This window comes from Haematobia irritans, chromosome 4, assembly GCF_050003625.1.
Source record: "Haematobia irritans isolate KBUSLIRL chromosome 4, ASM5000362v1, whole genome shotgun sequence".
Lineage (NCBI taxonomy): Eukaryota > Metazoa > Arthropoda > Insecta > Diptera > Muscidae > Haematobia > Haematobia irritans.
In genome coordinates, this window is record NC_134400.1 from 151293290 (window position 1) to 151314025 (window position 20736).

A 20736-nucleotide genomic window follows, 5' to 3' on the forward strand; every position below is an offset into this window, starting at 1 on the left:
TACGCAAATTATGATGATAGCCCAGCCTAAGATAAAACCTGATTGTGATGAGGTATCGTTGCCGGTTTCAAAATAGCCAACACCAGATGACACATTAAAATCAATGATTTTTGCTACCAATAACAACACCAACCACAGCGGGTTAGCGGTCTCAGATAACGCCTTACATATCACAATCTCTCACCAGTACTTTACATCTCTATTAAAAATTGGTGCGAAAATGTCCAATAATTAATTAACATTTTTCCATAAAATGTGCGTTTTAATGTGACTCATCGCCATCGCCCTGATGGCGACGAAAGTGATAATGTCAAAGGGGGGAAATAAAGAAGAAAAACAAAAGCCAAAGATTCAACTTTCATTTTCACTTCTGATGATGAGATGACGTCTAAATAAAAAGAGACACACGCGCAGAGTGACGTTGAAGGAGAAGCACACATAGTATTTTTCTATAAATAAAAACAATCGCGTCCAAAAAGACCTGTCAGCATTTAAGACCTGGCGACTTTGACTAAATGAAGCCACCGCCATAGCCTTGCCAATGCAAGTGCTAGGAGGTAAGTCAAGGCAAAGTCATTAAAATGTAAGGTAAGGCCACGAAAATACAACGACGGGAAGATGTATTTGAGTGATCACCCCATTCGGCGAACGGATAGATGGATGAATGACGAGATGCCACACTTTTGAAGATAAGAGAAATTTTTTGTGATTTAGCATTGATGAAGCCACCACATGCCGGCGGCAAAGTAGATGATGGCCAATTGGCTGCAGCGGAACTGACCAAGTGACTGACTAGCAATAATTTCTAAATTTTAATGCTGACATCTTCGACCGATGCATGAAAAGTAGCCATAAAATAGGCACTCATTACATTCACTGGAAACCATTACAGGGCGGTAGTTTTTGGTTCTGTTGATTAGAACAGTAGAAATTGTTCGTTTGAATTACACACAAAGAAAATTTCATTAAATTTGAGCCAGCGAAAAATTTTCCTTGATATAACGAAACATTTTCCTTAAGACAATGAAAATATTCGTTAATAATACGTAACGTTTCATTGATTAAGGGGAAATTCGTTATAATAACGAAAAATTTCGTTATATCAACAAAATTATTTCATTGGCTCAATTTTAATGACACATTTCATTAATATAACAATGTTTTATTATTGTATATACGGCGACCATACCAACCATTGCACCAAGGTAGCTCCCATAGACAATGGTCAAATTGGCGTAAAGTAGAAAGTTGGGCGGGGCCGACTATATCATACCCTAAACCACCCCTTCTGAATTAGCAAAACATTGTTTGTAGGGTATCAATGGTATAGGTTTGGGAGATAAACCGTATTTCCATATTTAAGAAAATTAAGGGGTACATGATTATTACAGTTTTATCACAATTACGAAAGCGAAAGCTAGAAGTACAAAAATTGTCTCCATGAAAAGTATTTGTATCTGGAAACGCAAACCTTTATATAGCTCCAAGCAAATTTGAAGTGGTTGAGATGATAACACAAGTGTTTGTCTACATAGTGGTGAAGGGTATAATATTGTCGGCTCCGCTCGACTTTAGACTTTACTTACTTGTTATACCCTTCACCACTACTGTGGTACAGGGTATAATAAGTTTGTGCATTTGTATGTAACGCCAAGAAATAGTGGCCATAGACCCATCTTTTAGTATACCGATCGGCTTAGAATTAAATTCTAAGTCGATTTAGCGATGTCCGTCTGTCTGTCTGTCCGCCTGTATGTATATGTAATTTTGTGCACAAAGTACAGCTCGCAATTTAAGTCCTATCGTCCACAAATTTGGCATAGGGCCGTTTCTTGGGACAGAGACAATCGCTATTGGTTTTGGAAAAAATCGGTTCAGATTTAGATATAGCTGCCATATATATTTATCCCCGATGTGGTCATAGTTAGCGTGTGTGTAACAACCGGTTTTCTTGAAATGCCGTACATCCAAATATTTTATGAATCTCGAAAATCTTGCAAAATATCAGCCAAATCGGTTCAGATTTAGATATAGCTCCCATATATATCTTTCGTCCGATTTAGACTCATATGACCACAGAGGCCAAAGTTTACTACCGATCTTTGTGAAATTTTGCACAGAGGGTAGAATTGACATTCTACCAATGCTTGGTAAATTTGATTGAAATCGGTTCAAATTTAGATATAGGTCCCATATATATCTTTCGTCCGATTTGAACTTATATGGCCAAAAAAGCCAGAGTTTTGCCATGATTTGCTTCAAATTTTGCACAAGGGGTACGTTTAATAGTATCGTTAAGTGTGTCAAATTTTGTTAAAATCGGTTCAAATTTAGATATAGGTCCCATATATATCTTTCGTCCGATTTGAACTTATATGGTCTCAAAAGCCAGAGTTTTGCCCTGACTTACTTCAAATTTTGCACAAGCGGTACTTTTAACGATACTATTGTATGTGCCAAATATTGTCAAAATCGATTCAGATTTAGATATAGCTCCCATATATATCTTTCGTCCGATTTGAACTTATATGGCCAAAAAAGCCAGAGTTTTGCCGTGATTTGCTTCAAATTTCGCACAAGGAGTACGTTTAGTAGTATCGGTAATTGTGCCAAATTTGGTTGAAATCGGTTCAGATTTAGATATGGCTCCCATATATATCTTCCGTCCGATTTGCACTCATATGACGAGGGGGCCAGTTTATACTCCCATTTACGTGAAATTTCGCATAGATAGCAGAATTATCATTCTAACAATACATGTCAAATTTAGTCAAAATCGGTTCAGATTATATATAGCTCCCATATATACGTACACCAGAGTTGGGAAAATATGGTAGAATTTTACACATTTATTTATTTATTGTTTATTTTAATCATACAGTAAATGTATGATAAACAAGTATATACAGCATTAAGTTCGGCCGGGCCGAATCTTAAATACCCACCACCATGAACCAAATATTAGGGTTTCCTTTGAAATTTCAGGAGGGCTTGAGGACACTTCCCGAAGATAAATTTAAAGATTTCACCTATGAGGACTATATCAGATTCTGGATTTATAAGAACCATTTTTGTTTGAGTTTTAGAGGAATCATTAACATCTCTTGTAGGTGTGCAAGAAAATTATAAAATAACGTCTTGATTTGAAATCTTAAATCAGTAGAAGTAAAATCTGGAAATTTTACATTGAGTTTCAAGCAATTTTCATGATCAGTGCGCCTTCTACACCCTCAAGAAGTGAAGTCGGTCTATATGGAGGCATTACCAAATGGACCGTTAAAAACTTAATCCGATACATCCGATTTGTGAGCCAAAATACCAGAATATTTACAATTTCAGACAAATCAGATAAAAACTACGGTTTCTAGAAACCCAAGGAGTTAAATCGGGAGATCGTTCTTATGGGGGCTATACTAAAATATGCACCGATACTCACCGTTTTCGGCACACCTCTTTATGATCCGAAAATAACTCTAGATTTCCAATTTCAGGCAAATAGTATAAAAACTTCGGATTCTAGAAACCCAAGAATTAAAATCGGGAAATCGGTCTATATGGGGGCTATACTAAAATATGGACCGATACTCACCATTTTCGGCACACCTCTTTATCTAGATTTCCAATTTCAGACAAATTGGATAAAAACTACGGTTTCTATAAGCCCAAGACCCCAAATCGGGAGGTCGTTTTATATGGGGACCATACCAAAACATGGGCCGATACTCACAATTTTTGGCACACGTATTTGTGGTCCTACAATACCTCTAGATTTCCAATTTCAGGTAAATTGAATAAAAACTGCGGTTTCTATAAGCCCAAGAAGTAAAATCGGGAGATCGGTCTATATGGGGGCTATACCAAAATATGGACCGATACTCACAATTTTTGACACACGTATTTGTGGGCTTAAAATACCTCTTGATTTCCAATTTCAGACAAATTGGATAAAAACTACGGTTTCTATAAGCCCAAGACCCCACATCGGGAGGTCGTTTTATATGGGGACCATACCAAAACATGGACCGATACTCACAATTTTTGGCACACGTATTTGTGGTCCTACAATACCTCTAGATTTCCAATTTCAGGCAAAGTAAATAAAAACTGCGATTTCTATAAGCCCAAGACCCCAAATCGGGAGGTCGGTTTATATGGGGACTATATCAAAACCTGGACCGATATAGCCCATCTTCGAACTTGACCTGCCTGCAGACAAAAGACGAGTTTGTGCAAAATTTCAGCACGATTGCTTCATTATTGAAGACTGTAGCGTGATTACAACAGACAGACAGACAGACAGACGGACATCGTTATATCGTCTTAGAATTTCTCCCTGATCAAGGATATATATACTTTATATAGTCGGAAATCGATATTTCGATGTGTTACAAACGGAATGACAAACTTATTATACCCCCGTCACCATTCTATGGTGGTGGGTATAAAAAGAAAAGGGAAAAGTAGCATTGGCTGCTAAGGCCATCAGCTATATTTTACACATTTTAGACCCATTTTCAATGGAAGTTTCATCCAATTAACTGGATAGCGTTAGCAGATTTAAATTTTAATTCTAGAGATTTTGTAGAAGTAAAAAAATTGTCTCCTTTATATAGCTTCCAGCAAATGTGAAGTAGTTGAGATGGTAACACAAATTTTGGCCTACATTGGGGTGAAGGGTATAATATAGTCGGCCCCGCCCGACTTTAGACTTTACTTACTTGTTATACCCACCACCATAGAATGGTGACGGGGGTATAATAAGTTTGTCATTCCGTTTGTAACACATCTAAATATCGATTTCCGACTATATAAAGTATATATATTCTTGATCAGGGAGAAATTCTAAGACGATATAACGATGTCCGTCTGTCCGTCTGTCTGTCTGTCTGTCTGTCTGTCTGTCTGTCTGTCTGTTGTAATCACGCTACAGTCTTCAATAATGAAGCACTCGTGCTGAAATTTTGCACAAACTCGTCTTTTGTCTGCAGGCAGGTCAAGTTCGGAGATGGGCTATATCGGTCCAGGTTTTGATATAGTCCCCATATAAACCGACCTCCCGATTTGGGGTCTTGGGCTTATAGAAATCGTAGTTTTTATCCCATTTGCCTGAAATTTGAAATCTAGCGGTATTTTATGACCATAAAGAGGTGTGCCAAAAATGGTGAGTATCGGTCCATGTTTTCGTATAGCCCCCATATAGGCCGATCTCCCGATTTTACTTCTTGGGCTTATAGAAACCGCAGTTTTTATCCAATTTACCTGAAATTGGGAATCTAGAGGTATTGTAGGACCACAAATATGTGTGCCAAAAATTGTGAGTATCGGTCCATATTTTGGTATAGCCACCATATAGACCGATCTCCCGATTTTACTTCTTGGGCTTCTAGAAACCGCAGTTTTTAACCAATTTACCTGAAATTGGAAATCGAGAAGTACTTTAGAACCGTAAAGAGGTGTGCCAAAAATGGTGAGCATCGGTCCATGTTTTGGTATGGTCCCCATATAAACCGACCTCCCGGTTTTTGGTCTTGAGCTTATAGAAACCGTAGTTTTTATCCAATTTGCCTGAAATTTAAAGTCTAGAGGTACTTGAGGACCATCAAAAGGTTTGCCGAAAATGGTTCGTATCGTTCCATGTTTTGGTATAGCACCTATATAGACCGATCTCCTGATTTTACATCTTGGGTTTATAGAATCCGTAGTTTACATACAATTTGCCTGAATTTGGAAATTTATAGGTATTTTAGGACCATAAAGAGGTGTGCCACAAATGGTGAGTATCGGTCCATGTTTGGGTATAGCCCCATATAGACCGACATTCCGAGTATACTTCCTGGGCTTCTAGAATCCGAAGTTGTTATTCAATTTGCCTGAAATTGGAAATCTAGAGGTATTTTCGGGCCATAAAGAGGTGTGCCGAAAACGGTGAGTATCGGTCCATATTTTAGTATAGCCCCCATAAGAACGATCTCACGATTTAATTCCTTGGGTTTCTAGAAACCGTAGTTTTTATCCGATTTGCCTGAAATTGTAAATAGTCTGGTATTTTAGGCTCACAAAAACGTGTATCGGGTTAAGTTTTTATCGGTCCATTTGGTAATGCCTCCATATAGACCGACTTCACTTCTTGAGGGTATAGAAGGCGCACTGATCATGAAAATTGCTTGAAACACAATGTAAAATTTCCATATTTTACTTCTCGGGTGAAAATCTACTGACTTAAGATTTCAAATCAAGACGTTATTTTATAATTTTCTTGCACACTTACAAGAGATGTTAATGATTCCTCTAAAACTCAAACAAAAATGGTTCTTATAAATCCAGTATCTGATATAGTCCTCATTGGTGAAATCTTTCAATTTATCTTCGGGAAGTGTCCTCAAGTTCTCAAGCCCTCCTGAAATTTCAAAGGAAACCCTAATATTTGGTTCATGGTGGGTATTTAAGATTCGGCCCGGCCGAACTTACTGCTGTAAATACTTGTTTTTTACTAACATTGTGTTCCAACCTAGTGCATTAGCCGACTTAAATTTTGAGTCTATAGATTTTGTAGAAGTCTATCAAATTCTGTCCAGATAGAGTGATATTTAAACGTATGTATTTTGACAAACCTTTATATATAGCCCCCAACACATTTGACGGATGTGATATGGTATCGAAAATTTAGATCTACAAAGTGGAGCAGGGTATAATATAGTCGGTCCCGCCCGACTTTAGACTTTCCTTACTTGTTATACCCTTCACCACTACTGTGGTACAGGGTATAATAAGTTTGTGCATTTGTATGTAACGCAAAGAAGGAAAAGTCTGAGACCCATCGTTTAGTATACCGATCGTCTTAGAATTAAATTCTGAGTCGATTTAGCGATGTCCGTCTGTCTGTCCGTCCGTCTGTCTGTTCATGTATTTTTGTGCGCAAAGTACAGGTCGCAGTTTAAGTCCGATCGTCCTCAAATTTGGCACAGGGTCTTTTTGGGGAACAAAGACGATCGCTATTGATTTTGGAAAAAATCGGTTCAGATTTAGATATAGCTGTCATATATATTTATCCCCGATATGGTTATAATTGGCGTGTTTATCAACCGATGTTCTTCAAATTCCGTGCATCCGAATATTTTATGATTCTTGAGAAACTTGCAAAATATTATCCAAATCGGTTCAGATTTAGATATAGCTCCCATATATATCTTTCGTCCGATTTGGACTTATATGGCCACAAAAGCCAGAATTTTGCCCTGAATTGCTTCAAATTTTGCACAAGGAGTACGTTTAATAGTATCGGTAAATGTGCCAAATTTGGTTGAAATCGGTTCATACTTAGATATAGCTCCCATATATATCTTTCGACCGATTTGGACTTATATGGCCTCAAAAGCCAGAGTTTTGCGGTATTTGGTTCAAATTTTGCACAAGGAGTACGTTTAATAGTATCGTTAAATGTGCCAAATTTGGTAGAAATCGGTTCATATTTAGATATAGCTTCCATATATATCTTTCGCCCGATTTGGACTTATATGGCCTCAAAAGCCATGACTTGTTTCAACTTTTGCAAAGGAGTACGTTTAACAGTATCGGTAAGTGTGCCAAATTTGGTTGAAATCGGTTCAGATTTAGATATAGCTCCCATATATATTTTTTGCCCGATTTACACTTAAATGACCACGGGGACCAGAATTATACTCCCATTTATGTGAATTTTGCAGAGATAGCAGAATTATTATTCTAACTATGCATGTCAAATTTAGTCGAAATCGCTTCAGATTATATATAGCTCCCATATATATGTACACCAGAATTTGGAAAATATGGTAGACTATTTCATATTTTAGATCCATTTTCAATGGGATTTTCCTCCAATTGACTGCATAGTTTCCACGGAGAATATATTTAATATGATATTTAAGTGTGTCAAGTTTGATCTAATTTGGTTCAGAATTAGATAAAGCCTCCATATATTCATTCTTCCGGTTTATACAAATATGGCCAAGTTCCCACACTTTACACAAAATTCTGTGATGATTTCCCCATATCTTATTACCTAAACACTGTAATGCCAGACTTTGCACAGAACGGTTGAGTTTTAAATAAGGCTCCAAGTCGCCTGACTTGACCAAATAATATATCACAACAAACACTTGACCATATATCTTGGCAAAATCTAACCAATAGCCTTGTAAAATCGCCACTGCTAAGTAGCAAAAATTGTAAATATTACTAAAATTGTCCTATATCTCGCATACGTAAGTATCGCCTGGTAAATCATAAATGCTCTTTTGTATAATTGCATTAAAATTTCTCTCGCTTCATATTTCCCATACTTATACCCTTCACCACTACTGTGGTACAGGGTATAATAAGTTTGTGCATTTGTAACACCAAGAAGGAAACGTCTGAGACCCATCGTTTAGTATACCGATCGTCTTAGAATTATATTCTGAGATATAGCCCCCATATATATCTTTCGTCCGATTTGGACTTATATGGCCTCACAAGCCAGAGTATTGCCCTGAATTGCTTCACATTTGTCACATGGAGTACGTTTAATAGTATCGATAAGTGTGCCAAATTTGGTTGAAATCGGTTCAGATTTAGAGTTTTTGCAAAAGTACAAAAAACTGTCTCCATTAAAAGTATTTGTATCTGGAAATGCAAACATTTATATAGCTCCCAGCAAATTTGAAGTAGTTGAGATGGTAACACAAATTTTGTCTACATAATGCACGCAGAGAAGGTATATGATCACCTCAAACGTGTTTCATGAGCAAAATGTTATTTTTGTAGGGTGACCATGTTACATGTTTGTCACTAAAATGTTATTTTCTCGTCAAATATAACCTGCTTGCCGAAATCAGATACATGATTTCCGAGAAAAAAATATGGTAGCGAAAACCATGTTACATGGTCACCACCCAAAAATAACATTTTGCTCTTAAAACATGTTTGAGGTGATCATATTCCTTCTCTGGGAGTGGTGAAGGGTATAATATAGTCGGCTCCGCCCGACTTTAGACTTTACTTACTTGTTTTTACTAACATTGTGTTCCACCCCAGGGTATTAGCCGACTGAAATTTTATAACTGCAGTTTGTTTGGAAGTCTAACAAATTTCGTTCAGATCGATCAGATCGACTTTCCTTTCTTGTTTCTTCTATGAGAGTGAGTGAAATTTCGTGAGTTGTAGTTAAAAAGTACACCAGGGCATTGAATTTTCCTGGGCTTAACAACGCATTGTGGAAATCTCAAAATGCGGAGTATAATTTAAGTAAAGAAAAGAACTCTGGAACTCGGTATACGTTTTTCTGTACAATAGCGTTTTCATTATTATTAAACTCTAAAATTTTGGTTATATCTGATTTCCATAGAATACTTATCAAGCATTAAACCATTCTCTTTTCCTTAAGCCCATTTGCATGCCATTCTTGGAACGCAAAACAATGCCAAGAACTGGCTTAACGCTCTCGCCTATTGGCAGTAACTCATAAGAACGAATAACGTGAGTTAAGACCACCTTCATTTCAAGCATAGCGAATTTTTGACCTATGCAATTTCGTGGACCAGCACTGAAAGGAAGATAATTGAAACTGTTACACATGTTGACATCTAGATGACGTTCTGGTCTAAATTCAGAAGGATTTTCAAAAGCCACTCCATTTGCGGACATGTAATATATGGCAATGATGAATTCAGTACCTGCTGGTATTACACCTTCGCCCAGTTTTGAGTGTTCTGTAAGAGGGAGACAGAGATATATAAAACGGGTCAATATGCCTCGGTCTATTAAAATATCAGGTACTGGAGATGGGACTATGATTACTACAAAATAGATAGAAATTTCAGTGAAATACAGAAAACCGATTAATCGATATTCAAAATCAAATTTTCTGATTAACCGAAAATGTCAATTTTTTCACTAGTCGCGTTCGTTGTTTTAATGGAAGGGTTTCCTTTGTCTTCTCGCTTATATTCGTAGTAATCAAAGTCTCCATAGGTGGGCATTTTTACTGTATTTGAAATCCTTGGTAATTTCACGAGCAATCAGTGGTACAGAAGGATATAAACGTAGAGACTCTTTGATCACACATTCCATATATTTCATTTTCCTTAAGCTTGTCATGGAGCAGGATATCGATGCATCCTCACCGTAGGTTTGATGAATTTCATTCAATAGCTTGTTCTGTACTTCTGGATGTCTAGATAGGAGATACATAGTGAAACCTAAGGCGTTTGCTGTGGTATCATGCCCTTCGAACATGAAGGTATCGACTTCCTCTCGTATATCTTCATCTGACAGAGGTTTCCCATTAATGGTGGACTGCAACAGTACATCTAAGAGTGCCATTCGTCTTTTGCTACCAATATCAATTTGATCTTTGTGGTTGTCATCTGTGTCCATTCCTTCTATAATCGTCATCATCTCTTGTTCCAAGACTTTTCTTCGCTCCTTGATAACGCTGTGGGTAAATTCATGCATGATACGGATATTCTTTTGTTGGCGCATTCTCTTAAATGGATGTAAAATCGAAAATAGGAGATCATTATGTACATGTATTCGCAGGAACCGCCATGCAGTTATCCTTGTCGTTCTAGATAATAAAAAAGAGAACTATAAGTAAAATTTTGCCAATTTTTCTATAGAAATAAAATTTTGAGAAAATTTTCTATATACACCAAGAGAAGGAATATGATCACCTCAAACATGTTTTAAGAGCAAAATGTTATTTTTGGGTGGTGACCATGTAAAATGGTTTTCGCAACCATGTTATTTTCTCGGAAATCATGTATCTGATTTCGGCAAGTAGGTTATATTTGACGAGAAAATAACATTTTAGTGAAAAACACGTTACATGGTCACCATACAAAAATTACATTTTGCTCTTGAAACATGTTTGAGGTGATCATATTCCTTATCTACGTGTATAGGACATTTTTTCAAAATTTTCCCAAATTTTCTATATATAGGAAATTTTTTCAAAATTTTATTTCTATAGGAAATTTTGTCAAAGTTTTATTTTCTGTAGAAAATTTAAAATTTTAATTTTGACAAAATTTTCCATAGAAATAAAATGTTGTCAAAATTTTCTATAGAAATAAAAATTTGACAAAATTTGCTGTACAAATATAATTTTGATAATATTTTCTATAGCAATAACATTTTTACAATATTTTCTATAGAAATAAAATTGTAACAAAATTTTCTATAGAAATAAAATTTTAACAAAAAATTTCTTCAAAATTTTATTTCTGTAGAAAATTTAAAATTTTAATTTTGACAAAATTTTCCATAGAAATAAAATGTTGGCAAAATTTTCTATAGAAATAAAAATTTGACAACATTTTCTGCACAAATATAATTTTGATAATATTTTCTGTAGCAATAACATTTTGACAATATTTTCTATAGAAATAAAGTTTTGACAAAATCTTCTATAGAAATAAAATTTTGACAAAATTTTTCTCTAGAAATAAAATTTTGAAAAATTTTCTATAGAAAAAAATTTTGACAAAATTTTCTATTGAAGTAAAATATTGACAACAGTTTTATAGAAATAAAATTTTGACAAAATTTTCTATAGAAATACAATTTTGACAAAATTTTCTATAGAAATAAAATTTTGACAAAATTGTCTATAGAAATAAAATGTTGACAACATTTTTATAGAAATAAAATTTTGACAAAATTTTGTATAGAAATAGAATTTTGACAAAATTTTTTATAGAAATAAAATTTTCTATAGAAGTAAAATTTTGAGAAAAAAATAACCGAATTTGTTCTGATGGTGGGTTGAAGAGGATGCTGATGAAGAATATTGTAATTCCGATCGTTCCATCAAAATAAAATTTTGAAAATTTTTTCTATAAAAATAAAGTTTTTACTAAATTTTCTATAAAGTCAATATTAAGTCAATATCTTTATGTTAATTTTCGTTTTAGGTTATACTATCAAAGTCTATTGTGGGTAAGTTCTCTCTTTTGGTAGAAGTTTAAATATTTAAAACTTTGATACATTTACAATTCAAGGGATACTTAAGCATCAAAATAAATTGTCCCTATTAAGGAGTCATCCTACAATAATCAAAAAACAAGTATGTACGGCCGTAAGTTCGGCCAGGCCGAAGCTTATGTGCCCTCCACCATGGATTGCGTAGAAACTTCTTCTAAACACTGCCATCCACAATCGAATTACTTAAGTTGCGGTAACGCTTGCCGATGGCAAGGTATCTTAAAACCTTTTAACACCGTCTTCTAAATTGTATGTAGGTCCATACGTGGTTATATTTAATCAAAACAGATCGATCAAATACGTATATAATTCAGTTTGACAAAATTTTCTATAGACATAAAATTTTGAAAAAATTTTCTATAGAAATAAAATTTTAACAAAATTTTCTATAGAAATAAAATTTTAACAAAATTTTCTATAGAAATAAAATTTTAACAAAATTTTCTATAGAAATAAAATTTCCACAAAACATTCTATAGAAAGAAAATTTTGACAAAATTTTCTACAGAAATAAAATTTTAACAAAATTTTCTATAGAAATAAAATTTTGGTAGATTATTTTTGGCTCGAGTGGCAACCTGATTATGAACCGAATAAAATTTTAACAAAATTTTCTATAGAAATAAAATTTTGACAATGATGAAAATTTGATTATGAACCAAATAAAATTTTAACAAAATTTTCTATAGAAATAAAATTTTGACAAAATTTTCTGTAGAAATAAAATTTTGACAAAATTTTCTATAGAAATAAAATTTTGGTAAATTATTTTTGACTCGAGTAACAATCATGATTATGAACCGATATATATAATTATGGACCGTTGGACCATATTTTGCATGGTTGTTAGATACAATGTACCAACATTGTGTACCAAATTTCAGGCGGATCGGATGAAATTTGCTTCTCTTTGAGGCTCTGCCAGCCAAATTTGAGGATCGGTTTATATGAGGGCTATATATAATTATGGACCGATGTGGACCAATTTTTGCATGGTTGTTAGAGACCCTATACCAACATCATGTACCAAATTTCAGCCGGATCGGATGAAATTTGCTTCTCTTTGAGGCTCCGCAAACCAAATCTGGGGATCGGTTTATATGAGGGCTATATATAATTATTGACCGATGTGGATCAATTTTTGCATGGTTGTTAGAGACCATATACCAACACCATGTACCAAATTTCAGCCGGATCGGATGAAATATGCTTCTGTTAGAGGCTCCACAAGCCAAATCTGAGGGTCCGTTTATATGGGGGCTATACGTAGAAGTGGACCGATATGGCCCATGTGCAATACCATCCGACCTACATCAATAACAACTACTTGTGCCAAGTTTCAAGTCGATAGCTTGTTTCGTCGGAAGTTAGCGTGATTTCAACAGACGGACAGACGGACGGACATGCTCAGATCGACTTAGAATTTCACCACGACCCAGAATATATATACTTTATGGGGTCTTAGAGCAATATTTCGATGTGTTACAAGCGGAATGGCAAAGTTAATATACCCCCATCCTATGATGGAGGGTATAAAAAACTACAACAAGTATATACGGCCGTAAGTTCGGCCATGCCGAAGCTTATGTACCCCCCATCATGGATTGCGTAGAAACTTCTTCTAAACACTGCCATCCAGAATCGAATTACTTAAGTTGCGGTAACGCTTGCTGATCGCAAGGTATCTTAAAACCTCCTAACACCATCTTCTACATTGTATGTAAGTCCATACGTGGTATGTATTAAATCAAAAACAAGTAAGTAAAGTCTAAAGTCGGGCGGGGCCGACTATATTATACCCTTCACCCCTATGTAGGCCAAAATTTGTGTTACCATCTCAACTACTTCACATTTGCTGGAAGCTATATTAAGGAGACAATTTTTTTACTTCTACAAAATCTCTAGAATTTAAATCTGCTAATTAATTGGAGGAAACTTCCATTGAAAATGGGTCTAAAATGTGTAAAATTCTACCATATTTCCCCAACTCTGGTGTACGTATATATGGGAGCTATATATAATCTGAACCGATTTTGACTAAATTTGACATGTATTGTTAGAATGATAATTCTGCTATCTATGCGAAATTTCACGTAAATGGGAGTATAAACTGGCCCCCTCGTCATATGAGTGCAAATCGGACGGAAGATATATATGGGAGCCATATCTAAATCTGAACCGATTTCAACCAAATTTGGCACAATTACCGATACTACTAAACGTACTCCTTGTGCGAAATTTGAAGCAAATCACGGCAAAACTCTGGCTTTTTTGGCCATATAAGTTCAAATCGGACGAAAGATATATATGGGAGCTATATCTAAATCTGAATCGATTTTGACAATATTTGGCACATACAATAGTATCGTTAAAAGTACCGCTTGTGCAAAATTTGAAGTAAGTCAGGGCAAAACTCTGGCTTTTGAGACCATATAAGTCAAAATCGGGCGAAATATATATATATGTGAGCTATATCTAAATCTGAACCGATTTTAACAAAATTTGACACGCTTAACGATACTATTAAACGTACCCCTTGGGCAAAATTTGAAGCAAATCACGGCAAAACTCTGGCTTTTTTGGCCATATAAGTTCAAATCGGACGAAAGATATATATGGGACCTATATCTAAATTTGAACCGATTTCAATCAAATTTACCAAGCATTGGTAGAATGTCAATTCTACCCTCTGTGCAAAATTTCACGAAGATCGGTAGTAAACTTTGGCCTCTGTGGTCATATGAGTCTAAATCGGACGAAAGATATATATGGGAGCTATATCTAAATCTGAACCGATTTGGCTGATATTTTGCAAGATTTTCGAGATTCATAAAATATTTGGATGTACGGTATTTCAAGAAAATCGGTTGATAAACACGCTAACTATGACCACATCGGGGATAAATATATATGGCAGCTACATCTAAATCTGAACCGATTTTTTCCAAAACCAATAGCGATTGTCACTGTCCCAAGAAACGGCCCTATGCCAAATTTGAGGACGATAGGACTTAAATTGCGAGCTGTACTTTGTGCACAAAATTACATATACAGACGGACGAACAGACAGACAGACAGACGGACATCACTAAATCGACTCAGAATTTAATTCTAAGCCGATCGGTATACTAAAAGATGGGTCTATGACCACTATTTCTTGGCGTTACATACAAATGCTCAAACTTATTATACCCTGTACCACAGTAGTGGTGAAGGGTATAAAGATCGATCCAATACGTATATAATTCAGTTTGACAAAGTAGACATAAAATTTTGACAACATTTTCTACAGAAATAAAATTTTAACAAAATTTTCTATAGAAATAAAATTTTCACAAAATTTTCTATAGAAATAAAAATGTTGACAAAATAAAATAAATAAAATTTTAACAAAATTTTCTATCGAAATAAAATTTTGACAAAATTTTCTATAGAAATAAAATCTTAGTAGGTTATTTTTGGCTCGAGTGGCAACCATGATTATGAACCGAATAAAATTTGAACAAAATTTTCTATAGAAATAAAATTTTGACAAAATTTTGTATAGATATAAAATTTTGACAATGTTCATCATTCTTTCATCATTTTTTGATTATGAACCGAATAAAATTTTAACAAAATCTATAGAAATAAAATTTTGACAACATTTTCTATAGATATAAAATTTTGACAAAATTTTCTACAGACATAAAATTTTAACAAAATTTTCTATAGAAATAAAATTTTCACAAAATTTTCTATAGAAATAAAAATTTAGAACAAAATTTTAATAAAATTTTCTATCGAAATAAAATTTTGACAAAATTTTCTATAGAAATAAAATCTTGGTAGGTTATTTTTGGCTCGAGTGGCAACCATGATTATGAACCGAATAAAATTTGAACAAAATCGGTTCGGTTCCTATGAGGGCTATATATAGAATTATGGACCGATATGGACTAATTTTTGCATGGTTGTTAGAGACCATATACTAACACCATGTACCAAATTTCAGCCGGATCGGATGAAATTTGCTTCTCTTAGAGGCCTCGCAAGCCAAATCGGGGGATCGGTTTATATGGGGGCTATATATAATTATGGACCGATATGGACCAATTTTTGCATGGTTGTTATAGACCATATACTAACACCATGTACCAAATTTCAGCCGGATCGGATGAAATTTGCTTCTCTTAGAGGCCTCGCAAGCCAAATTTGGGGGTACGTTTATATGGGGGCTATACGTAAAAGTGGACTGATATGGCCCATTTGCAATACCATCCGACCTATATCAATAACAACTACTTGTGCCAAGTTTCAAGTCGATAGCTTGTTTCGTTCGGAAGTTAGCGTGATTTCAACAGACGGACGGACGGACGGACGGACATTCTCAGATCGACTCAGAATTTCACCACGACCCAGAATATATATACTTTATGGGGTCTTAGAGCAATATTTCGATGTGTTACAAACGGAATGACAAAGTTAATATACCCCCCATCCTATGGTGGAGGGTATAATAAAAAGGTCAACAATATCAATAACAAACACGAAATAAAATTTAGACAAAATTTTTTATAAAAATAAAATTTTTACAAAATTTTTATATAGAAATAAAATTTTGACAAAGTTTTTCTCTAGAAATAACATTTTGATAAATTTATCTGTAGAAATAAAATGTTGACAAAATTTTCTATAGAAGTAAAACTTTGACAAAACTTTCTAAAGAAATAAAATTTTGACAAAGTTTTCTCTAGAAATCAAATTTTTACAAAATTTTCTATAGAAAACAATTTTGACAAAATTTCAATAGAAATAAAATGTTGACAAAATTTTTTATTGAAGTAAAATGTTGACAACATTTTTATAGAAATAAAATTTAGACAAAATTTTTTATAGAAATAAAAGTTAGACAAAATTTTTTTATAGAAATAAAATTTTGACAACATTTTTTATAGAAATAAAATTTTGACAAAATTTTTTATAGAAATAAAATTTTCTATAGAAGTGAAATTTTGAGAAAAAAAAAATAACCGAATTTGTTCTGATGGTGGGTTGAAGAGTATGCTGATGAAGAATATTGTAATTCCGATCGTTTCATCAAAATAAAATTTTGACAAATTTTTCTATAAAAAAAAATTTTTACTAAATTTTCTATAAAGTCAATATTAAATCAATATCTTTATGTTAATTTTCGTTTTAGGTTATACTATCAAAGTCTATTGTGGGTAAGTTCTCTCTTTTGGTAGAAGTTTAAATATTTAAAACTTTGATACATTTACAATTCAAGGGATACTTAAGCACCAAAATAAATTGTCGCTATTAAGGAGTGATGCTAAAATAATAAAATAATAAAACGTTTCTTTCGAAGAAACAATTTTTATTGTTTCTCCGGCCTATGATTATATAGCCCACATAAAAATCGATCGCCAGATTTGATTTCCGGAGCATCTTGGAGGAGCAAAATTCATCTGATCCGGTTGAAATTTGGTACATTATGCCAGTTTATACATTTACTATACCTTTCCATCGGAAACTGTTACCAAAACTTAAGTAATTCGATCGTGGATGACAGTTCTTAGTAGACCTTTGTGCGGAATACATGGTGGCGTGTATATAAGATTCGGCCTGTCCGAATATTCGGTCTATATACTTGTTTGTTTTAAAATTCTCCTTCTTTAAATTTAGGGCACACATTGTTGCTCTCAACTGCTTTTAATTCAAAACTCAGTAATTTTTTTGTCATCATACTTACTCTTCAACAGCCGATGTGTATTGCGCTGTGCAATGAGTTTGAGCTCCAATTTTCGTACCCATAGCTGTTTCGGCTATAATATCCAATGTAGCCGAGCATATATAGGGATAGATATCAAATGCACTCTTACCATCAGCTTGACTTCGTAAATGCTGAACAAAAACTTCAGCCTGTTGATGGAAGATTTCAACAAATTCTTCCAGTATTTTATAGTGAAATGTTGGAGTTATAATTTTTCGACGAGCATGCCATTTCCGATCATCACTTGTAAGAAGACCAGTTCCAAGCCATTGATGCAGAACCCCATAGAGGCGATGTTTACTTGTATGGGTAGTATTAGAGAGTAATTGCTCGTTTATTTCTGGATCAGAACATGTAATTATCAGGCGATTCATAATCCAGAATTTTACAAAGTTGCCATATTTAATACCAATATCAAGTCCTTTACCAAAGATATCTGAAATTATAAGGAATGTAATCAACTCGTATGGCAGTTTTGTTGTCCCATTTTTTGGGGTACTTTGTGGATCCACTTGATATGCTAGGTGTATGGGTCCGATAAGCGGTAGACAATAGGGTCCATTAATTTTTTCCACAGCTTTCCTCATATGTCGCTTTGACTCATGGATGATATAGGCCATCACCACAAAAAGGGCAAACGAAATTAAGATTATGACTGTAGTTGACATACTGCAATCGTTGACACTGTACTGATCCGGCATTCTACACGATAGCTCTGTTACATTGTTTTTATTTCTTATCGTTAGCTATACACCCTCAAAAAAATCACTTCTGTAACATATGCCCTAAACACATTTTGCTTCAAGTATATATATATTTTCAGGTTTGGTCCAAACAAAATATTGCTTGTATTGTTCAAACATATAATGTTTTAATTTAGGCATACACTGGTAGAAAAAAATTTTAATAAAATTGTCTTTGTGTGGATATATTTTTAAGGCGGTCTGTAGGTCTATCTTTCTAAACACATATATGTTTATAGGCTATTTCTAAATTAATATATGTTTGCATCCAAGCATTTTATGTCCCAAACATAATATGTTGTAATATATTAACATATATGTCCCAGACATGTTATGCTAGTTTATGAACATTATATGCTTGCACTTAAAAATATTGTGTTAAAAAATTTGAGTTCCAAACATATAATTTTTACACCCAAACATATGAAACCCAGTCTTTTTCGTCCGTGTATGCTCAAATGATAATTAACACGAAATTTCTGATGTTATGAGATTGCTTTCCATTAAACCCAAATCACAAGTTCAATGACTCTATTCGTACCAAGCGTCAGCTTTCGTTGAACCGTTTAATTAGAGAATATCAGATTGGTCAGTGAATGTGGCGGCAAGTCACTGAGTTTATTGTTACTCGTATAGTATTCTGATTGGTAAGATAACCAAATGAGAGGGGCTATTACATGTCATTTGGATTAAACATGGTTTCTCCAATGTTGTTGAGATTAGATGAGTCCACCGTGATTTGGTAATGATGCGGGTACACCCAGAAAAAAGTGCTTTCGAAACTAAAGGAAACCATTTTCATCAATTTAGTTAAGTCATTTTATTTCCATTAATTTAATTTCTGTGTTAATAATAAAATTAACATGTTTCAGTAAAAAAATCATTAACAGAAAGTTAGAAATCGCTCATTAACTAGAATAATGTATGGAATTTGACTAGTCCTGATTTTTTCTCGGGGTATAAAAATTTACAAACTGAACAAGAAAGTTTTATTCGCTGATAACAATGCATTCATAGAAATGAACAAAAACTTTTTTCAAAATTGGTTCATATCAACTTTTCACGTTTTTCTGGGTGTATATGCACAGAGATAATATGTTTGGATATGTTTTCACTGCAGGCATTTAAAGCTCATTTAGACCATTTACAGAATGGATGATATGTAGTGCAACAAACTTCAGGGAGCTATCGTTTTTGAACCTCTCGTCTGATAGATAATAGACTGAGTGTTAAGTTCATAATAACCACATACACAGAATGAAAAAATAGTTTTATATGATTAAACAATACGAAGATCCAAATGAAATATTATTCCATTTTCCTGCATGGAATAATATTTCTCTTTTATAGAGATTCAACGTCCAGAGTTGTAGGTGTTTTATCGAAAACATTTTCTACTTTGAACTGATAAAAAATCCACTATTCAACAAAAATAACGTAGGCATTTTATTATTTACAAAGCCGATAAAGAAATCCACTATTCAACAATTATGTCGTAGAAGATAAAAATCCACTATTTGATAAATAAATATGGTAAATGATTTATCAACATTTAAGTTGATTAAAAACAAACACTATTTGATAAACAAAAAAAAAAACAAGTATATACCCCCGTAAGTTCGACCAGGCCGAATCTTATGTACTCTCCACCATGGATTGCGTAGAAACTTCTACTAAAGACTTCATCCACTTGACAGATTTGCAGTAACACTTGACGATGACAAGGTATCTTAAAACTTCTTACCACCGTCTTCTCAATTGTAAGTTAGTCCCTACGGGGTATATATTAAACAAAAAAAAACCGATTAAATACCTATATAATTCAGTTTGAAAAAATTTTCCATAGTAATAATATTTTGAAAAAATTTTCTACAGAAATAAAATTTTGGTAGATTATTTCTGGGGATCGGCTATATATAACTATAGACCGATATGGACCAAATGTTGCATGGTTGTTAGTGGCCATATACCAGCCGATCGGGTGAATTTTGCTCCTTCAATAGGCTCCGGAGGTCAAATATGGGAATCGGTTTATATGGGGGCTACATATAATTATGAACCGATGTGGACCAATTTTTGCGTAGTTGTTAGATACCATATACTTACACTATGTACCAAATTTCAGCCGGATCGGGTAGAATTTGCTTCTCCTAGAAGCTCCGCAAGCTAAATCTGGGGATCGGTTTATATGGGGGCTATATATAATTATGGACCGATATGGACCAATTTTCGCATGGT

General features: G+C 34.1%; 1 protein-coding gene across 1 annotated transcript; it reads right to left on the bottom strand.

The window, feature by feature from the left end:
* Positions 1-9289: 9289 nt before the first annotated feature.
* LOC142233497 (cytochrome P450 4d8-like) lies at positions 9290-18487 on the bottom strand. The gene is made up of 4 exons (XM_075304445.1): positions 18255-18487; positions 17735-18191; positions 10002-10582; positions 9290-9725 (listed from the first exon to the last, which is right to left on the bottom strand). Exons 1-4 carry the CDS (start codon positions 18454-18456, stop codon positions 9370-9372), a joined length of 1596 nt encoding a protein of 531 aa, XP_075160560.1. The 5' UTR covers positions 18457-18487; the 3' UTR covers positions 9290-9369.
* Between the last annotated feature and the right edge of the window lie 2249 nt (positions 18488-20736).

Excerpts from the sequence above, each read along its gene's own strand:
- LOC142233497 (XM_075304445.1), bottom strand. The coding sequence starts at position 18,456 with ATGCCGGATCAGTACAGTGTCAACGATTGCAGTATGTCAACTACAGTC. Across the intron at positions 18,192-18,254 it reads ATATCAAGTGGATCCACAAA|ATATCTTTGGTAAAGGACTT; the intron begins GTACCCCAAAAA and ends TTATAATTTCAG. Across the intron at positions 9,726-10,001 it reads TACCAAGGATTTCAAATACA|AACACTCAAAACTGGGCGAA; the intron begins GTAAAAATGCCC and ends TCCCTCTTACAG.